The 22,978-nt window shown below is 41.9% G+C and overlaps 1 protein-coding gene across 1 annotated transcript in view; it reads right to left on the bottom strand.

Moving 5' to 3' along the window:
* Window positions 1-22,978, bottom strand: part of LOC129097297 (dolichyl-diphosphooligosaccharide--protein glycosyltransferase subunit STT3B) — a 77,605-nt gene that overhangs the window by 27,867 nt on the left and 26,760 nt on the right. Inside the window, exons 2-3 of the mRNA XM_054606108.1 lie at window positions 16,713-16,821; window positions 8,646-8,933 (exon numbers count right to left, since the gene is read on the bottom strand). Of these exons, the coding sequence (XP_054462083.1) occupies window positions 8,646-8,933; window positions 16,713-16,821 (397 nt within the window). The remainder of the gene's footprint in view (window positions 1-8,645; window positions 8,934-16,712; window positions 16,822-22,978) is intronic.

The raw sequence follows: 22,978 nt of genomic DNA, 5'->3' as shown, positions 1-22,978 counted from the left end.
ATTATGGCTTGTTTTGCTTCCAAGCAGCTTATAATACACAATTAAAACTACTAATGCCAAGCTTCCACGGAAAGAAACCAGAAGTTGCGATTGTTGGGACAGTGGAAAGACAAATGGGAAAGCTTTGATGAGTTATTTTGTTTCTGTTGAATAAACATGTAGTGTGTTTTACATGATCAGAGTTTCTGTTGGTTTTCGGGAGTGCGTATTAATTGTATGATTTGTAGTTAAACAATAATAACTGTCCAAATCCCTGTTGATTTTATTTAAATTTTAATAAGCCGGCATTTTCTTTTTCGGACAAGTAAGTCTGGCTATCGGACAAGTTTAGTTTATTTGCGCATTCTAAAAATACACCACCACAACAGAGAAAATACAATATATACAGTCCAGGAAGAGGCAGAAAGAAGTCTGGGCTTATTTGAAGCCTCAATAGAAATAATGATACAATCATACAACATTATGGAAAACACAAGTTTTATACACATAAAATAACATGACCAACTAATATTGGAGGCAAATGGATGTGGTGCCCCACAACCCACAACAATCATGGTTCACAATCAGAGTTTCTTTTTTAAGGGGGTGGGATCTTTGAACACTAATGCTTTCAATAGTCCTTAAAGAAGAATAGTCCTAGAACTATCATCTAAAAAGAGTTTGTCAGAAGCCAACGGAGAATAATGTAAGATGAAAATGGTTAAAAAGTGCTAAACCTTCATATTTTGTGCATCTTTGAAAAGCAGTTCAGTGATCACAGTTAACTGATCATAGCAGATGTGGAACAACCAGCTGTGGAGAGAGCGGATGAAAGGAGGAGAGTGGTTCAGACTAGACTGACGAAAACATCTTGAAACAACAAGCTCTCCTTCCCCGCCATGGGCCGATAAAGCAGGCCACTGTACACATTAACATTTAAAAACACACAGAGAGGAAAAGTTGGAAGCGTGCACACACACACACACGCGCACGCACACAGATACACTTATCAGTGCTCTATGGTTTCGTCAGATTGAATGAGAAAACCAGTGAAAACAGGGGGAGAGGAGGTTGTCAAGAAGCTTGATCACACCTGACAAAGGCTGAGCTTCGCTGACGGGGGGTGAATCAATGATCGCTGGACCACGCTGGTCTCGCCTCGGAACACAAACCAGAACAGACCTCTGGATCAATTCTGCACAGTTAAGACACAGAGAAGCTGCTTCACACTGTCTGTGCGTGCAGAATTACAAAAGTAAATTCTCTTCCACCGGTGCTTTCCCTATGTTCGGGTCAAGAGGACTAAAGCCCCATTCAGATGAGATCAATGGGGGAGATGGGGTGATTTAAATACTAAATGCACTGGATATTAACTTTGATTCAGTCTTGAGCACATGTGTATAATTTTTCACCCCGAATCACATCAACAATTACAGCCCCAATCAATACCAACTATTTTCAGGAAACTCGCTGGTCCCGTAAGTCCAGTATGGAGATATTTTTACAGTGTATCCAAGTTTTTATACATAGAGCTACATTTACTGTTTAATGCAGTTTTACAACAATTCTGTCATAAATCTTTAGGCTTGGATGTACTGCAGAGCGGTTTTATTAGACTGCATTAGTTGTAGCTAGTTGTAACCTGGCAACTGAGCACTTTTCCCATAAACAGGTCCACGTTGAGTCTTTGCTTCTTTTGTTTAACAGTGAAAACAAGCATGATGATCCTTCGAATGTGGGTGGTGCGTTAGGCTTTACAGCAGCCTGCTGTAAATGTGGGTGGTGCGTTAGGCTTTACAGCAGCCTGCTGTAAATGTGGGTGGTGCGTTAGGCTTTACAGCAGCCTGCTGGGCTGGATGGGTTAAACTCAGGTCAAATTTCATGTATGTTACAACAAATAAATAGTTTATTTTGTATTTCTATGTATGCATTGGTTTGGGAGAATACCCCGGGTTCAAATGTGCAAGCTGCCTTGTGTTCCTCAGACAATACTCTCACTCAAGCTGGGCCAAAGGTTGTGTGCAGCCTTGCGTAGTCCATTCAGAGGCATGTGCACGTTCAACTGGTGCCACCACAACCCCGCTCTTCCAACTGCCCTCCCAGTCTCCACTCTCTTTGTCAAGACACTGAAGTCACACAGTGTGATATAAGTCCGGCTAATTAAATGAGAGCCGAGAGAAAGCGTGGAATTACTGTTACAATAATGTAAGCATGGTGCACGGGGTTAGAGCACAGCAGGGAGGCAGTGCTACTGTGTGTGTGTGTGTGTGTGCGTGTGCGTGTGCTGTGTGTGTGTGTGTGTGTGTGTGTGTGTGTGTGTGTGTGCGTGTGCGTGTGTGTATTCATGTTACTAAGAGCTGCGGTGTTAAAAAGAGCAGCTCTCCTGGGTGTGAGAGGATTCAATTATAGATTATGGGAGGGTGTGGGAGAGTTTGTGTGTGTGTGTTGGGAGGGGGGTAAACACAGAGATTAGGCAAGTGGAGTTGAATGGGTTATTAGCGGATAAAATGAAGGAGTCGGATAATGAAGATTGGGCCGAGACTTTAGAGAGCAGGCTCTTTGCTTTTTTTTTTTTCTCGCCATGCGGAGGAAATTACAAGGGGGGGGGGCTAAAAAGACAAGAAAGAGAGGGTAAGAAAGGGACGGAAAATAATGAGATATCTTGAGAAAGAGCAAGGTGGGAAGAAGAGATAGAACACAAAACACTGCCAGAGCAAAACAATGACAGGGAAGAAAGAAGACAAAGACAATTAAAGGGAGACAAGATGGAAGAAAGACTGAGAGGAGGGAAAGGAGACCGCAAAGACAAATGTGGGTAAATGACACTGATAATGGGAAGCAGCGGTGCATGGAAGCGATGATTGTTTTTCAGGGCGCTCGCCAAATAGAACAGAGCACACGAGAGGCGGCAGGTGAGTGGGGAAGGGATCTTTTTTTTATTTTTTATTTTTTCTCGATGGCACCGCTTCGCTGATGACGCATCACTTTAAGAGGCTGTGATGGCTGCTGGGAGGAACACCTGCCTCATCTGGAGATGTATTGTCCGTTCGTGCAAAATGACAAGAGGCCATTATAATAGAGCAGAGACAGACAGATGTCCCCAACACACCCTAATGCAGACTTCCTGGTATGAGACAAATGGTTATGGTTGGATGGGTCCTGGAAACTAAGTGGGCAAATTGTGGAGACTGATGCAGAGTTAAAAAATGATTTCAGATGGACACTGGAGGAAAACATCTGATGTATTCAGAGAGGGAAAAAACACATTGAATAGGAAAGGATGATTGCTCCCTTGTTAACGTTTGAAAGGTGCAAAATGGGCTATGAAAGGTTTTGTAATGCCTGCTGGGAAAATATGAAACATATCTAGCTGTCTACATAAAGAAAATTACATATTTTTAGAGAGAGTTTTATTACATAATGCAACCCATCAATGCAAAGACAGCTCACCCAGTTTGCAGACCTTCTTGCGCAACGGTCTCATCTACAAACAAAAATGTCTGACATCCCTTCTGTCCTTGCCCTCTCTGCACAAATTTCAATTTACAATAAATAACCAATGCAAAAGGTCTTTGGTAGACGGTACAATCTACTAAAAAAGTAAGTGTAAGTGTTTGCTGTCAATTATAGTTCTTAGAGAGAAAATTGGAATTGGTAAAAGTCATAATCTGCTGGTCAGACTTTTCTTTTTTTCCTTAATCGCAATCGGCCTAGAAATTTGCAATCCATGCATATCATTAAATAAGTTTTAAAAGTCTCTGCAATGCCAGTGACTTCCAATTAGGTGTGGTTTTTATTTTTCTTTATATACATTCACATATAAAAGCCTGTGTATAAATGTGTAGATAATATACATTTCCTAAGTATGTTTCGCTCCCAAAACATACACTGTATGTTTGAGGATGTAAACTCTCCTGCTGACACTGGCAGCTGTTGGGTTTCACTCTGCTGAGCCGGCAAACAGACACAGAGCCAGGTGTGTAGTATCAGGACCGTAAACACAACAGGTATGCTCAGCCGGCCACCTGGACCCCAAACTGTAGGTCATTGCCAGATCAGTGACAGTGAGCGAGTTGTCCGCAAGCTCAGTGACTAATACCACCATGAAGCCACATGAAGACATGCATCCGTGCCCGATTTGACAAAGCGACAGACTGGGACGGCTGAATCCTCGGATAAAAGCTCACTTCGAACCCGACGGCGACTGAACTTCCAAGCGTGTTATTCTGTGACAAACAGCAGTGAGGCATGTGGCATGACGAAACACCTGCATCACTACTTCTATGTGGATGAAAGCCTCCACCGCCCACCATGTCTCAACGCTTGTGCATAAAAAGGGAAATCAACGCCTTGAAGGTAAAATAAAAATGGGACAAATAGCCTACTAGGTTCTATTACAACACTCACTGCCTGTGGCACACATAATGGATCTCTTTTCTGTTCACTTACTGAAACCGCTAGGGTGAGGACAGTAAGAGCAGCCTTTTTCCTGCTCACAAGCCCGTCTAACGTGGGCCGCCACTGACATTCAACAAATGTGTGTACGTTTTTTTGACAGTTAACTTATCTAACCACAATGCAAGAAATTTCTGTCTGTCTCTGTGTCCTCCACATATCTCAAGAACTGCCCATTTACATCACACTTGTTTGGTGGCACAGGGGAGTGCAGTGTCAAGGTTGGTGCAATTTGGACATGCCTGCATGTTCAATATCAGTAAACTTTGAGTAAACAAGAGAACAGCCCTCTGAGCAGCAGCAGGGGCGGGGCTTCAGGGCTCTGTAGACCAAATCCAGCATGTTGTCCACTGCTCATTGACTGCAGCTAGCTTTTTCTGCTGGATATTGAGACACGCCTACTCTCGAAAAACAGATGATTCAAAATGTTAAGAGTTAAAATTAAAACTAATTTGAATGGAAAACCAAGTGAAAAGAAAATATATAAGATATACAATACAAAATGTTGATACTGGCGTTATATTACTGCTGTATCAATTAAGTAATTGCCAAGCATTATGAAGAGTTTTGTAGCATCTGAAGGCCCCTATAAACAGATATCTGTATGCACACATAAGTGATTTGAAACATCAAGTGACTCGATTTCATGTTTTACTCATTTAACTTGTTTGATGGTTAGAAAAACATGTCAGGGCTTTACATTCAGCTTTTTTAGCCAACTACTAGGGATTTGGACAATTGGACAAAATAAAAACACACAATTCAAATTACTAAGAAATAAAGGCTTGTAATTAAGACGGCTTGTGCTTCCAACCTGCTGCTAACAGCTAACATTAACCAGCTCTCTTCTTGCCAATTTCAACAGATTGCTTGTTCGCAATGCAGCATTATCAGGGATCGGTTACTTGAAAGCATTAAGTCCCATCTCCTGATTGCAATTTCTACTGAATATTGGCCTCTAATAAGGATCACAACTATTTTTTATTTGTCCAATGCATTTATTAAAACTAAACTGAATCTGGCTAAAACAGAATATGTTAACTGAATGCTGATGAGAAACATTTCTATGGCCTCCAAATACATGTCTGCATAAATGTGGAACTCCTGCGGATCTCTCTCTGTTTGGAGCTGTGATGGTTTTCTTTAACTGCTGCGAGGCATTCATGTTTGAACGCTGCGGGTACAATGAAAAAATTATCAGTGTGGTTTAAATAAAACTGGTGCTTCATTTGCCTCACTTATCTCGGTAACTCTGGTACAGTTGATGTGGACCAGCCTTGAATGATACATCTCCCTTCAGCTACCAAGCTACAGTTGGTCAAGAACAGACATGTGGCTTATTTACATGAACCTCCAACAGGATTGCGCCATCCTATCAAGCAATAAGCTTTTCTAAATACCCCCCCCAAAAAAAGAATGTAATTTGCCTAAGCAAACTGAGCATCAGGAGCATTGCAAAGGAGATGACACAAAGAAGCCTAAGAAAAGAATTAACCAATGAAAGCAAAAGGTGACTGATGGGCTCTATCAGTGTGAGTGGCTGAATTTCTCTGGAATTCCTGTTCTTAATATTCGTATGTATTATATATGTATTGTTTAAAGTAAAAGATAAAGATGGCTGATGGCAGTGTAAACTACAACTGCTTATGTTTACAGCTAAGCACACAGTGCTGCAGGGATGATGTATTTTTTTGTAGAACAACGCGGATGTCAGTATTGCACTGGTTCCCGTGAAAAAAGCCAAAAGGCCATTGGATAACTGCAGAAAATAAGCTCTGAGGCAAACACAAGTTTATGATACTTGCACGTTTTGTCCAGAAAGATAATCTTGACAAATGATTGCAAACATTAAAAGCTAACGTCATGCTATAAACGAACTACACCACGGTCACATGAGCGCGAGTATGCACAAAGAGGCTGTGAAGGCGGACTAGATGGCGTGATGATGTATAGTAGTGTCATTTAGCCACATGTTAAAGCTTTAAAGTTGACGTATTCTTATAACTGAACTATTTTATGTCGTAGAACTAAACGTTAAAATACATTAAGCTTGTTTCAACCACAGGCCTTTTTTCAGTAATCTTACCAAACACCCATTCAGAAAAACATTGATTTCGAGACCAGGGACACAAAAGTGCATTAAATGCATACTCATATCCAGACTCATTCCTGCAGCGCTCTATTGAGGATGAATTAGTTCCAATGATATAAAATGATTGCATGTTAAGGGAGGAGGCCTTGCAGGTGAAGACAGCTGGCTCCCTTGCAGGTTCAGTTTTGATAAATAAGGTCTGTGCAAGCAGCTAATTGCAGATCTCTTCATTACAGTCAGTTCAATCTTTTCCTTGATCTCTTTTACATTGATAAATTTGACAATATTCAATTTGGTCTCCCTTTAAACGTCCATATTCATTTGACACCTGCTCCTGTGCATGGTAACTGTGCAGGTGTGACATTCTTTCACGGTGATGACTGTAATTGCTCCACTGTAACCACTTCTTTTTATATTTTCTCGCTGCTGTCTACGGGAACATGGGGCAATTTTGTTAATTGAAAATCATTTTATAGACTCCATGGGTTGACAGGATATTGTATAAATAAGAAATATGCCCACCGCGCTTTAATGATTGGCAGTGATGACCGTGCATTTAGAGTTTTCCTCCAGCATCCGCTCTAACCGCAGCAGCTTTTAACCGTTACAACACCATGCGCTACCCATATCTATTCCTTCAATCGTATAGTTTGTGTGTAGTTCAAGCCACTAATGTTGGCCTGCAGAGTGGTAACTCCCATGGCACTCACCTAAATGAATTCCTTCATTCAGGTTTATGAGACATCTCTGACCTATGATGCTGCAAATGAACGACGACCTGTTTAAGTCTTCAAAGTCACTCTTGAACAGGGGTGGGGCCACATGTGAAACTGGGACTGTTGTGGAGGGCCGGACCAAAAGACTGAACTCAATTCTGCTCAATATTATTCCACCTCTTTATAAAAAGCAGTAAATGATATAGTCGTGATAAGCTGCGAGTGGTAAGAGTAAATGTTATGATCAGTTATTAAATGTTATGGAATGTAACTAAGTATATTTACTTAAGTACACATTCAAGAGTCTTGAATGTTACTTCATGCACTGACAAGCAGTATGACGTCTTGTGTTAGATTGCATCTTATTCTCACGCGTCTTTGTATGGACAATTCGTAAGCAAGAAGAAGCTAAATACTTCCATTTAAACTGCTCATCTGCTAATAATTTCCATCTCAAGATTCCTTTCCACATAAATCCTGCACCATCATTCTTTTTATGAGTTTAAAAGTAAAAAAATAAATAAAGCATGCATCACTGAACGGGCACGGCTCAATACAAAATGAAAAAATCCTCAAGACTTGTCAAGGTCAACTCCAATAATGAAAAAAGAGATCTTCAATTTCACACACACACACACACACACACACACACACACACACACACACACACACACACACACACACACACACACACACACACACACACACACACACACACACACACACACACACACACACACACACACACACACACACACACACACACTTCATAGGAAGATTGCTGAGGGGCTGTAAGGCAGCTGCTGATGCAACTGAAAAGAGCGGACACACTGAAGCACAGTGAAAAGTCGGTTTTATACATCTTCCAGCTTGAAAAGCCCTTTCCTTCTACCCACTGTGGAAGACCATTTCAAAAAAATGTTTGCACTGTGGTTCCTGCAAAAATCCTAGCTGTATTCAAAAAAATAACCCTTTCCACTCATGTGTGGAATGGATTCGTTCTGTCAAAGTCTACCTTGCAGAACAAGGATAACCGGGACAAATTCTGTTTTAAAAAAAGCTGAAGGGAAAATATTTTTTGTCACATACAAAATAAACCTGACCTTGTTGAGAATAGTGAAGGTGCAAATTCAACAAGGTCAGCTTCCCTGTTGCCACAAAGTTGAACCCGCTGTGTTTACTTTGTGTATTTCCAAAAAGGAAGGTAAAGTGGGAGGAGGGCTATTCAACCTTTAACCCGAGAGTTTCAATTTGACTCTTAAAGGTCATCTTATTGTGAAGGTTTTACAGCGCAGCATGCTGCTTCCTGGGTTCCACATGTTCTGCAAAGATGCCCAGTGTGCCTTTCAAGCCTCGGGATAAATAATTCAACATGTGAGGCCAAGTAAGACCAGTGTACATACCCAGAGGTAGTAGGTGAATTGCAGGGCGAAGATGGCGATGCCTTCATTGTCGAAGGAGCCGGCGACGGAGCGGGAGATGTAGCCGGGGACGATGGCGATGAAGCAGGCCGCCAGCAGCCCCGCGCCCTGGTTCCACAGCTCCCGCGTCAGCAGGAAGGTGGAGATGGCTGTCAGGCCGCTGAACACCGGCGCCAGAAAGACACACACGTCGCGGATGTGGACGGTGATGTGCAGCAGGTTGAGCATGTAGTGGATGAGGCCGGCAGTCACCATTAACCCCGGGTACACCTGAGGGAGGGGGCAGAGAGAGGGAGAAAGGTTGAGCAAAACAAAGGGAGGGAGGTTGAGGTAAGGGAGGAAAAGAACGTCGGACACCAGTAGTATTATTTCAAGCGGAAAAGACAAACACTTGATGGTTCTAGTTTCTTAAATGTGAGAATTTATTGCAAAGTGAATTTCAATGGGTTTTGGTCTATTGGTCGAAAAAAAAAAGGAATGAAAAAGGTGCACTTTGGGAAATGATTGTAGGCATTTTTCATTTGTGGAAAAATCAACTAATCATTTAATCAAGAAAATAATTGGTGGATTAAGTAATTATAATCTTTTGATGCAGCCCTAAACATTGGTAGGTGAGTGACAGGAGACGAGAGAACAACCAGGAAAGGAGGCAAGAGGGCAAAAATATTTCAACAAACAGGAGGACCATGAGAGATAACAAGCTGCATTATCATCAATACATTTTATTGACTGAGACACAGGCTTTTATCTATACCAACACACAAGAATATGTTGTGCTCCACGACTCTTAAAGTTGTCTAATAGATAAAGAGTTTGGCTAGTAAAATGTCCGAAATCAGTAAAAAAAAAGAAAAAGACCATCAGAATCACCCAGAGCCAAAGAAATGCATGTTTTTTTCGATAAACAATCCAACACTTAGATTTAATTTACAGTTACACAAAACAAAGAAAAAGACAGCAGCTCCTTACATTTGAGAATCTTTTTTTGCTTAATAAATCACTTTAACATTTACGGTGCTTTCACACTTGTAGTCAGGTTCATGTTTTTAAGATCAATAATAAAAACAGACAAAAAAACAATGTGGCATTTTAGTTCTTGTCCGTTTTGTGTTCACACTGACTTTTTAAATCAATGAACCAAGAGGAATAAACCCAGAGTGATACAGACTGACTTGTTGTCTAGACCCAAGGCCCAACTGGGTAAATCAAAATTCTGGTGACTGACAGAAAGTTATGCTGCACTTTAATTTTTCTGATGTCTATATTTATGTTCTTTAGTGTTACAAAGAGCTCACGGAGAAATAACTTATTATGGGTATTATTAGACTACAAATTGACCACGTTATGGATAATGACTAAGAGGACAAAACGGATGCTTATTCAGGGCTTATTACTGTGAGATCACTGCCGCACACTTAATGAACTGACAAAGCACACCGTCGCATAAAAGTGCAGCAGTTCTAACAGCTTTACCGTTTAATCAGGGAAAATACCTGTGTTATCGCACATGAGTCAATTACGAAATTACCTCCTGAACAGGCCTCCAATTAGCAGAAAGATTTACTATAACTTTAGCTTTTGAAACCATAAGAAATGTGAGCCTGATTGGCTGATCATCAGTCATGGCTGATCAGCTGAAAAATGTCCAGTTTCGATCGGGTGCCGATTGATCGTTACATTTCTACTCAGTTCTTCATGTCTCTAATTAGCTGGTGCATGGGAGACCTAAGCTTCAACTGATCTAATTAAATAAAAATCAACCATGTCTTGCCTATTGACTCTGAGGATCGGACTCACTCTAATGGAGCGGTATCCAAAACTACTCTTGTATTTATTATCCATTTTGAACTCAATGCCAGTACCCAGTGCCCCGAAACATTACACAGCCTGTATTGAATTTTCTTTTGCTTCGTGGCTTAAAAACCATTGGGCATAAATTACCAGCACTTTTCTCTTACTTGACATTCCAGAATACATTCCACCGCTTGTTCATTATGAAAATATCATCAACTGGAACTGACAAAAGCAGTTACAAAAGCCGCACTTGAGTCATTGTCCTTATGGCAACAAAGAGCGGTCTATTGGCTTGACAGCCCGCTGTTGTTATGGACTGTCACATTAGAGAAGCCTGCCTTCCTTATCTACAACTCAGGAGAAAGAGCGTCTGACAGTCGTTCTCTGGGGAGTGGAGGCTGGGGGGGGAGTGGAAAAGGAGAATAAGGGGAGAAGGCAGCTGGACTGGTCCAAGCAGAGAGGCACTAAAGTGTCACATTAACTGATATCTGCTCGTCCGTCTTCCTAACGGTGTGACCTATTCGAGTGCTTAGAGACTTAACGCTATCATACACAATTAATGAGGACGGTCAGGATTATCTGTCTAATTTTGAATAAAAAGGGTGGGAGGGGGGGGAGTGTAGGTTACGGGTAAGTGCAAAGAATGAAGGCAGAGTGGAGGTGAGGAAAGACGGCGAGACGCTAGAGAAAGGCGGAGACAGACAGCAGACGAGAGATGATGGAAGATAAAGAGGCGGAGAGGTTGGGGGACAATGAGGAGGAAAAGTGAGCTGTAGTGGTTGAAAGGAGGGAAATGCCATTTCACACAGAGCGCAGGTTCACTGCAACAGAAAAATAGTCTCGTCGCTGCTTTCAGCCGGAGCAGAGGTGGTTTCATGAATTCCACCTGGAGCCAGAAGGGTCACGAACCACCTCTCTGCATGAGAAGACAGACCGCCATTGTTACAATGTCAAGACAGGTTGTTTTTTTTAAACAAGGAGGGAATGGAACTTTTTGATTCACGAAGTAAACTAAGCAAAGCTGCATTATGGGCTATGAAACACACTGCACTGATCTGAGACTAACCCAGCCATTGTTCACACCCTTTTTTGTGTTTTAGAAGCACAGGCTTGATGCAAATAAGCTCTAACACATTCATTTTTGTGATGCTGTGGGAGTTAAATAAATGCCCCTCTTCCGTAAAGCCTGTCCATGCTCAGAAATATGATCTAGCTCAGTCATGCAAACAAGTGGGATTTAGACAATTAGCCTACACAGTAAATGAGTGAGTGGCTCTGTGTTACTCCCGGAACTATCGTCACGATGCCCTTGAACAAGACACACGATTAGTATGGCAACCAATCCCACACCTCCGCCTCTTATTTAAAAAGAAACAGCAGGTGAAAGCCCAGAACGGACGTGGATCTTTCACTGAGCCAGCTGGTTGAAGCTCCGCGGTATCTCTGTCAGATCTCCTCAGTGGATCAGTTCCTAGATCTTGCTCCGTTTTGCATAGATTTGCATGTTATAGGGAGACATTTGCATTTAGTGTTGCCAACACAATGACCCAACCGCCTGCTATCGGAATTCTTGTGAACCCTATAAGGCAGAATGTGACCGACCGACCATCTGGCACTAAACTTCCTCCAAGTCAAATGTGGGTTGTCAGCAGAACTCCGCCCCTCTGAGGCCCACGGTTGTGAAACTGCAACAACTATTTCAAACTGGTCTTGTATTACCTATTCCTGACTGAAAGCAGACCAACACTACATATCCCAACAACAAAGACTCTAAACTAGGGCTGGGTATCAGAGCAACTTAATTATGGCGGTCCTATTTGCCATCAAAAAACTTTGAGGAAAACTGTCCCAATTTTTTTTGCTTAACGGTAACTGCCTTATTGCCGCAACGAAAAAAAGACCTAAAATCACCTGCAAGTAACTTCAGAAAGTTTTAAACATGGAATCCAATGTTATAATTGGCAATGGGACATGTATAACACATTGTTTCCAGTGCCAGTGCTTGACAGTAAGGATTGCCAGGTTGCTATTGGCAACATTTTTGAGAAATGTACAACCAGTTCTTGTTTTTCCTTTGATTGCCATCAGTGGCACCCACTCTTTAGCATAAAAAAATAGGGACAGCGAGAAGCGTTATGCTTCTCGCACCCCAAAAAACATATTGCTATTTCGTTTTATATTTGTTGCATTATTCATATGTCAATATAGCCGTTACACTCAGAACCCGAAACAGGCAAAGCATGATGTTTGTTGTTGATGGCATTAAGTTGCTTTAAGCACGTTTGCTGTCAGATTTCAGACACAAGCCTGCTGAGCTTTCTTTAACCTGATGGCACAGCCATCTCCTGCAGAGACAGCTTCACATTTACTCCGTCAAACAAATGGTGAATGCAAAACTGATTCAAATTGTCAGATTAAACACAAACTACAACGGATTTTGTTGGGTTGCTGTAGGGAAGCTTTCATTCTATTATGACACATTTTCATTATCAAGCTGACGTAAAACTACATGGTATCTGAATTAGTAAAAAGATAAGGTGACTGAAAATTGCAAACTTTTTTGCCAACCAAAAGCTGATGCCAGGTTGACAGCCTGTCTTAAAAAGGTAGTGTTGAGCCCCGAGTGCACTGCTTTAGTTGATTCCAATTTGGATAGTATCACTCATGTGGACACAATAATCAGCCAACACAATATAATAACACATGATGCAAGGACAATATGATTCACAAATAATACCCACTGAAACTGCTCAGTTAACAGTTTTCACACTTCCAACAAAAAGAGACATCAGAGTTTCTATTAGGTAGACCTCAAACCTACTTTCACTTTGAACCTGTTTTTGCATTAAAAGTATTTGTGCAATTGTATATCGTTTTACTTCAGGTATGGTGTTGAACTATTTACTTTTTTTATCATGCAACAGAGCTGTTTGAGACCAAAGCAATTTTTCAGTCTGAGCGGATCATTAGGTTTAATCTGAAACAAATGTTAGACCTTCTGGCAGAAAATGGATGTCGAAGGGAACAGAGTTAATATTCATAAAGAGAAACGATCTACAGTTCTGTAGCCAGCAAGTAATACATTACACCGGTGTACAAAAACCCCGCACGAAACCCGAGCTTTGATAAAGCGTAAAGCCTTGTGTGTCCTCTGTTTGCAGATCGGTCTTCCTCGAGGGTAGTCTGCTGAGTACAGTAAAATATTTAAAGTAATGCTCAACTAAGTTTGAGCAGAGATCAGCACAACTCGCTATAATCTTTTTCAAACGAACCATGTGTGAATTACTCTGCAGGTTTTTTTACAAATACATTCATGATATGCCAATAAAAAGTGTTGAGAGCAAAGATGTGAGCTGTGAATGCTTTATATGCTTATTTGCACGCCGAAGACAAGGCGTTGTGCAGACAAGGGATCTTGTAAATTAACTTAAAAACGATTCGCATTCCAATTCCTATTTCCAGTAATCATGAGTTTCAGCTTCCGCCCGATTGATACAAGACCTAAACCCATGTACTCTAACAGAACCAGCACATCCGTTATTACAAGCTAGGCCCGTCATATGCAATTACAATTAGCTGATGGTAATTGCATGTGACAGACGACTGCTGATGGATGAGCTCTGGATTTAAAATTCCTTGCTTCTCTAGTGCAGAAGAGAATACTTTATTCAAACATCAGCATGTAGCGTGGCTTCTGCTCCTGCTCTGCACCATCTGCTGGGTGCTGTAAATGATAACGGCATCCACTGGCGATGCACAACATTAACGTGCCTCGCTGTCTCAACTGTGCAGAGGACTCTCCAATCAGCCTACGCAGAGAAAGGAAGAAAGAAAGAACGAGAAGGGAAGGAGAATCACGCTAGAGGCACCAAAGGGCCAGGCTCTATTCCAGCCTCTTAGCCCGACCCAATAATGGAGACACGTTGGGAGACATTTCTACATCTAATTGGCACTGAGGACCTGGATTATGAAGTCCTGGTGCATTCTTAGCCAGTGCAATTACAGCTCAGAGGGCAAGCCTGCTGGGTTCGTGAAGCTTGGTCAAAAGAAAAAAAAGGTTGGTGGGTTTGTTAAAGACGGAGATGGATAGGCCAAAGGTTTTGGTTTGGGTTTTTTTTCCCCACACAGGCCTCACGGTTCAAAGGATGCAGGGGTGAGATGATGAAGTCGAGAGAAGAATAGCAGAGATGAGGGGAGGGCAGGGGGGAAATGGGAGATAAATTGTGTGTAATGGTGGCGTTGCATTTTTCACTGAAAAGGGTCAATGTTTCACAACAACCGCTGCTGCTGGTAAGCAGGGAGGCCACAGCAGCCAGGGAGAATCTGTCAAGTGAACAGCTCACTGTTGCTACTGGATTGTGACTTAAATCCGTGCTGCCTGGCGGAGGCTTATAGGACTCTATGGTATCCTTGCACTGCCTTGCCTAGCCCCAGATAACCCCACCCCCCACACACACTGAGGATACCCATAACACACTGAAGATCTGCTTCCTATTTTTCTTGCATTTACCACTAATGAGGACTTAGATACTGACTACATATCAATATTATAAATGACCCCGATGTGCTCATCAGTATTAACAGCTTGTATTGATATATCTGATTCTTACGACATGTAAACTGTACAATTACCGACATGTCAGTATTTATGTTTGTGGATTTTTTTGGGGGGGTCATGGGGGCAACATGATTATTATGATTTATAGCATAACTTGATGCCTGACTGTACTCACCGATGGACCGACTGCGGACAGCTTGGTGCTCTGATTATCCTTTAATATAAAAGGGATTGAGACTGCAGATTTTGCAAATCCCCCCAAAAATTCCAGCCATGGCTAATATAAAACTTCTTCCTTCCATCCGTCCATCCATCCATTTTGTGCCACTTAAGTAGGTCAAATTCACAATGGCGGCGTGCAAAGCAAAGTAGCCCAGACGTTTTCCTTTTTCCCCAGTCAGCATCTACCAAAGCATTCCCAGGCCATGTGGGATGTTTAATCCCTCCCCCCACCCCAGCATGTTCTGGGACTGCCTGGGATTTTTGCCAAGGTAGACAAGCCTGGTCTATCTCCATAGGGGAGTTGTGTAGGACCCTTCCTGATCAGATTCCCAAACAACCTCCACTGGCTCTTTTTTCTTTTTCTTTGGTTCTACTGCAAGATGTTTCTGTGTGTCCTCGCCCTTTTTCCCAAAGAATGAGCCCAGAAACCCTATGTGAGAAACAAAAAACCTCATTAAAGCTGCTTGAATCCGTGATCTCCTCCTTTCAGTTACTACCCAGAACTCATGACCACAGGTGAGAGATCAACTAGTAAATCCAGAGCTTTGCCTTCGGGTTTAGCTGCCTCCATAGTTGAGTACAACACCCACATGACTGGGAAGTCTGAACCAATTTGCAGGCCAATCTGATGCACCATTTTACCCCGCCACTCACGAACAAGACCCCAATTCACCTGTACTCCCGCAGCTAAGCCAGCAACTTTCTCTTTTGCTGAAGGGGGCAATCTAGCAGAGTGGCACGGCTGAGTTGCTGACTCTCATCCACACCACTTTAGTGTCTGATTAAGCCAAAAGTGCTAGGCCAAAAGCGGCGATGGAATCCAGATACAACCACGCTGGAAACTCTCAACGCCTCAGCTGCTGTGCCTTAAGATTTTACAATAAAAAATTAAAAAAAAACATCAGCTGGGCAAAATCTTGGCAGGGCATTAAGTGTTCTGCAAATATCTTTGAGAGCTGTGTAATGTATCCACAGCAATAAGTCATTCTGGCAAGCTAGTACTGCATCAGTGTGCCCAGTCCTCCCCTACAAGACGCTCGGCAGGACACGGTTATATGCCATTTCTAAGTATTAAAAAAACACACAAATTGAGCACTGTGACCCCTCCAGTATTCTTCCAAGATTAAAGATGTTCCAGGACCAGGACGGAAGCGGCTCTGCTCCTCCTCAATCTGAGGTTCATCGATTGCCTGGAGCGTTTTTTCCAGTACCCTTACATAAGACCTCCTGGAGAGGCTGGGCAGTGTGATCACAACCATGAGCTGCTGGAGCACATCTTTTCTCCCAATTTATTATTTTTTTTTTTTTCCCAGAAGTGCAAAACCATCACCCACTGTCTCATTTCAATCATTTATATTCCTTGACTTCACAAGAACGTCAGCAAATCTGTATTCCTCTAAAGTCTAGAATTAGTGAACAATGACGCAAAGAATGAAACGTTAAGCGTGACCGCGTCGGTTTGAGGAGAAACTTACCGTGCCGCCAACGATCCTGCCCAAGGGGTACCAAGCCCTCTCATCGAACCAGTTGAGGAACTCGTAGAAGCCATTCGTGGTGAGATGGTGTGTCGATCTGTAATTGAACCTGAAGCAGCAGGAGAAGAAGAAAAAAGAGAAGAGGGCAGGTTTAGTATAACGACACAAAGAAGAAAACATAATCTTCCATTTATAGACCATATTTTGCCAAAATGTTATAGCTATTGACGGACCGAAAACACTTCACTGGAGCAAAGAAAGAGTTATTTCATTTCCAGATTTTCTGAAGGCGGTCTGAATGGTTAAGCTGCAGAGACTTCGCCTTGTTAGAAGAGAGGCAATAAAGCCTCCATTCACTATGTGTGCCTTTGTGCTGATGCCAACATCTCTCAGGTCAGCCTTTCGTTAGAAAACTGGAGAGATTAAGGGTGCATGTAAATACTGTGGCATTTTTTCAGAACAAAGCCTGCTTATTGCACACAGATAACTAACTGTAACCACTGGCTGAGGTAACAAAAGGCCTAAAATGAGTCTGATGCTGAGAAAAAAAAAAACCCTGAGAATAAATATAAGGAACATCACTGCGAACCGGCCTTGATTCACACTTTAGGGGTGGTAATCCGTGGGGGTTGGAACACTGTCAAGCAGCAGAACGAAAGAGCTGACACCGTTGAGAAGACTGCTGCCAAAGAGAACAATCAAGTGATCTGTACATTTTCAGAGGCACCTCCTTTGCTGCACGGCTCATTAATGTGGGCTGCTTTACGGTAGGTTCAGAGGCCCATATACCTTATGCTGGACAGTTCACGCATACAGCGAGGAAGAGCAGTTTACTAGAGGGACAATTACCTGTTTAAGCGGTCTCTAAAAGAGATGTACGGCAGAGAGGACAGAGATCATCTGACATGACTTTTACACACAAGTGAGGTTCTTTGAATCAATAATAACAGTATCTACAGCCAACAAACATGGTAATGTAACAACAAGGGGGTCAAAAAGGCAAAAAAAACAACAATGCTAAGCCATTTTTATCTATGAATTAGTATTAACATCAGTAGTTGTGAGTCTGTTGTGCAGCGGTAATAGAAGGCTAGGAAGCCTCAAAATGGTTTGAATTTGCATTTATTATACACATTCAAATCTAAAGCCAATGGTAGCTCTAATCTAACATAACATTTACGAAGTCATCAATTTCAAGTTTGCCATTTAAATAACACAAAATATGTAGATATCTTCATATCGATCTATGTGGGCTCTGCATCAAACAGCATGAATAGAAGATCACACAAACATGACCAGATGTTTTATTCATGCACTTGCAGTAGTTCATGAAAGCATTTCAATTGGGTAAAAATAAATGATGGGATCTACAACTGAATCCATATCTGTGCCAAAATGTTATTGATTGTTCCCTTGACCTCATAGTCATCTAAATTACATTGACAGGTCTGTGAGAAATCCTACTACCAAGAGAGAAAAACTAATAAATGGGACCTAATGGTTTCAAGGTAACTCTGAGCAAATCAATCCCAGTTACAAGAAAGAAATGTCAACACAAAGTACACAAGCAATAAATGTATATCTCATAAAAGCAAAAGTAACACAGGCCTGTGAAAAGCCAAACCAAAATCAGCAGAATTTCCTCACTTCCATCTCCTCCACATCTTAAGATTCAGTAGTTAAAGATTCTTGTGTGAATTAGGGATGAAACGTTCTGATGAATCTAGGTTTGTTTAACTGCGTAACGCCATCTTTAAGCAGCTTATTAGACATCATTAAAACTTCTAATGCCAAAAATGTATTTTAATCAAAGCAAATATTTGATTAAGAAATACAGTAATTTATTAATTATGCAATTATAATAGTGTTTTTTCATACAAATTACCACTTTAGGAGAAAATAATAAGGTTTAGGGATAACATCTAGAATAGAAACGGAGTAAATTATTCTTCCAGGCAGTTACAGGACGGTGGTGAAAAAAGGTAGACTAGAGCCTCAACATCCAGAATGTATTATGACACTTAAATGCACTAAATGGGCTTAGTTCGGACAGATAATACCTTGTATGCAATCTAAGCAATAAAAATGTAGATTTTTCTTTAAGTGATACCTAAAAGGCTACTTATATCTTCTCTTTTGCACAATTACTCCTTAATAAAGCAAAAGTATTTTTTTATCAGATTAATAGATGCAAAATGGGCAGAATACTCGATTACTAAAATAAATCGATGGCTGCAGCCCTCGTGTGAAAGCAAGTAAGACAGAGGGAGAGGCAGCGGCAGCAGTTGTCACAAAGCCGCTGGAGTGTGTGCCGCTTACCCTCGTGATCAGGGCAGCGAGTTTAAAAGTGCTGGCATGAGGTGCCGCTCATTAATCATCACAAGCTGCGTGGTTTTCTACTGCCTTCACCGCGCACCTGATGGAGCCGGAGATCTCCTCCCTCATGCAGTGCCTCCCATCTTGCTTCCGGAAAGAGCATGTGGTGGCCAGACATTAGTCATTTCAAACCCAATGCTGAGAACTGATGCTTTTCCAGTAAATGGCTCCACTATAAACGGGTCCAACTTGCCCCTTTTGAGACAACGAATATGTTTGCAACTGTTTTAATATGTAAAATACTGGTGTCTTATATGCAGATATAGAGCAGACAAGGTCGACGCATTTGACAGTTGGACTGCAAACCCACAAATATCCAAGATGTTTTGATGTTCAGGAATGGAGAGCAATCTTCAAAATTGCGTGACTTTTCCATGACAGCAGTTACTCACTACATTTATGAGTCAGAGGCAGCAAAGTGATCAGAAATAAGATGAGCAAAATTCTCTCTTGAATGAAAACTGGTTGGAAAAAAATTGTATCGTATAACCGGCATTGTGTCTGATAAAGTGATCTTGAAAAGCTATTGAGGAGCGAACGCAAATGTTTATCCTTGGGGGCTCCTTGGGTAATCATATCACTTAACAACCAGAGGACTTAGGGCCCTGAATCTGGGCACGGTACAGCCTCTATGGCAAACTAACCATCCGGCTGGAATGCAAGAGTCACACAGAAAAGAATACACTTCCATTGTACTTTCAGCTCAGGGCTTTTTGTTGGCGAGAATAATTCACACTGAAGATTTAATCTTGTGATCACATTTTCCTCCAAAGCTGAGTTTACTGCACACAATTTGCAGTGGCCAACCAAACTGATCTTTAAAAAAGGCAGATGATGCTCCAGACAATACATTTGTTCTTCCATTCTTAAATATTGAGGTGTGCCAAGACCCGTAATGTTTCAAAGCTGCAGAGGCAGCCAGGTGAGAGAGAGAGAGAGAGAGAGAGAGAGAGAGAGAGAGAGCGAGCTCTACTACAGCGGGAGACTTTGAGTGAAGCTGGAACTAGCCGGCCACATTTGCCTCATTGTTCTGCAGCTGTCAAATCAGCGGGGCGGAAACTGAGCAAATTCAAAAGGAGTCATTCTAAAAAGACAACTTTGCACGCTGCCCCAGCCATATTCACAAAAACCCATTTTCCAATGATCTCATGGACAGCCGAGCGGAGTGCTTTATCCCTGCCCTTGTCACTTTGATGGGGCGGATAATGTAGCTCTGCCAGGCACATTAGCAATTTAATGCATAGCTGCCAATATGGTCTCAGGCCACGGAGCACATGATGACAAGTGATGCCACTGCAGCACCTCCAACCACCAGCGACTGAGCAGCACACCTCCAATGCCATAAAAATGATAGCTGGGAGGATGAAGGGGAAACGGCCCGTTTATCAACCCCTTGGATAATATCTCAAGGCAAAAATATGAAAATTAGGAGTGGTATATTGTGCACTTTAGACCACTCGGGGCCCCCTGCGTGCATCATAATTAATTTTAATCAAGGTCCGTTTCACTGATTACCAGCTTCCTGTTGAGACAGGGCCATCATCATCAGCATGACTAAGTGGGCTCCATCGCTGTTTACGAGCCAGTAATGCTTCATTCAGTATCGACTACATAATCAGATGCATCATTGCCTTTTTTCCCCACTGGTTTGCGATATGGTGAATGTCTAAATAGACTTTTGGTTCCAGGGGTGTAACTTTAGCCACCTCTGTCAAGCTCTGAATGAATAACGTGTAAATGAGAGCCCCTTTTGGGACACCCATCAAACAGGGCAGGTTATTGTTCTTGCTTTTTATTCCATTTTATTTTTGAAGGCAGTAGTCTTGAAAGACAAAAATTAAAAAGGACACATGACGCCTCCGCAAAGGGTTTGACCATGAAAGAAAGGAGTCCTTGATAGATGAAGGGGGAGGAAATCTGTGGCCTGCATTAATCACAATATGAGGTACAAAACGCAATTAAGGCAAGGCCGATGCAAAGGATACTTGTTGGACTTAAATATAAAAAAATATTTAATATATAAAATGGGAATTTCTGGAGGATGTAATAGGTTGATACAAGGTAAAAGAAATTCAAAAGATGAAAGGCAGAGAGAGAAACCAAACTGCAACTGAGCTTTACCCCATGTTTGCCGTTTTTGAGGCAGGAGAGTGAAAGGGCTGTTAGCGAGTTAGATGTCTAGCTAACATGCTGTTAGACTCAGGATCCAGCTTTTGGACACTTTAGAGGGTCGGATCCTTACTTGGACTCGCATAAACCAACATCATGCAGTTAAATAACGTCCCACCCCTAGACCTACCAGCAACCATAACTGTAAATGAGGTTCTCTGATTAGGCTCCTAGGGAAGTCCCTAACTCATTGTTATACAATAAAAACTTAATTTAAACAGGATTACAACTATCTGCACCCTAGAGAATTCACCTTTATTAGTCCCTAAATAGGATTTTCTGGTTGGATTACCTGTGAATTGCACGATAGTTAGTTTTAAGTCACAATGCACGCTTTCCTGTCCCAAAACTAATACCGTCATGCTGGTGTAAAAGGGTCACACCAATTGGCTCACTGGACACTGACAGCTGCCAAGTAGCTTTAATAATGCTGAGTGTCCTCCACACCTGCCACCGTCTGACAAGGTGAGGCATCCTGGCATTTTATCTAGCGGCCGTATCACTTCAATCGAAGGGTGGTGTGTGTGTGTTTTTTGTACCAGCTGGTTCAATGACCCAGTACGGTAACTGCATTCTGTGGCTGTGCGATGAAATGGTACAGCCACAATGGTGCACATGGTACAAGACGTCACTTAGTAAATCTGAAATTAAATATTGTCTTTAATTTATTACTAGCCTGGCACCTTGTGCAGCAGGTTCAATGGGGAACTGTCTCAGTTGATGGCTGTTTTCAGAGACCAACAGCATCATTGGGATATAAATACCAGGCAAACACACAGCTAATTATTGGCAGGTCAGCCATTAACAAAAATCCCAAACAGGCAAAAAAATATATATATATATTCTAATTTCAATGTGCGTACACTTGCTGACACTGCAGGGAGCATTCTTCCAATTGAATCTTGAGTACAGAGCTAATCTGTTGAGATAAAGAGGTCCAGACAGAGCCATACAATCCTAATGCTATTGGAAATAACTTCACTCAAAAACATTGTTTAAAAGTAAACACTCTCCTGCATGCTCGAAACACAGCTGTAAGAAGATTTTCATTTTGTTAATAATTTCAGTGGACATTTTTCATAGTCAAAAGACACTACCAAGGCCCAAAAAAAAGATACTCTTCAGTAGGCTGGATATCAGTACTTGATACATTCAAGGTGTCAACCAAAATAACCCAGTACCAAGTAGTATCAACACTTCTTCTGTCAAACGATACTTGTAGTCAGTTGTTATTGTACCCAGATCTAAAAAAAATTAAATGGTTTGGCTAATTAACCAGCCAATTAACAAAAATGTTTTTAGAATTAACAAGACATGTGATTGGCCCACTGCCACGGCACCTACAGCCCATAAAACCAAGATTGCCTGCTTGTACAGGGCTCTGAACACTGATATGGCTTAACTGGTGGCTAGCAGCTAACAGCGCAAACAATGGCAACAGTGCTGACAGAGCTTACAGTTTTAACATGGGGGTAACAACAGGGTGGGTGTCATGCCTCTGCGTCGACGTTACCCCACCTCAGTTGATTGGGGAATGGCGTAATCAGCGGAATGACTGCTATGCAATGATTAGCAGGCTCTGTAGGACATGTTGACAACCTCGCGAGAAAATCCCTGAAACACATCAACACTGGAATTCCAATTAAAACGCTGGACTGATTAAATGTGCATTTGGATCAGTGCTTAGCATTGGATCGATACAAAAAGTGCCACTCTAATCC

Source organism: Anoplopoma fimbria, chromosome 10, assembly GCF_027596085.1.
Source record: "Anoplopoma fimbria isolate UVic2021 breed Golden Eagle Sablefish chromosome 10, Afim_UVic_2022, whole genome shotgun sequence".
NCBI lineage: Eukaryota > Metazoa > Chordata > Actinopteri > Perciformes > Anoplopomatidae > Anoplopoma > Anoplopoma fimbria.
The sequence above is the reverse complement of the archived record's forward strand: the minus strand, read 5'-3'. Positions and strand labels throughout refer to the sequence as shown.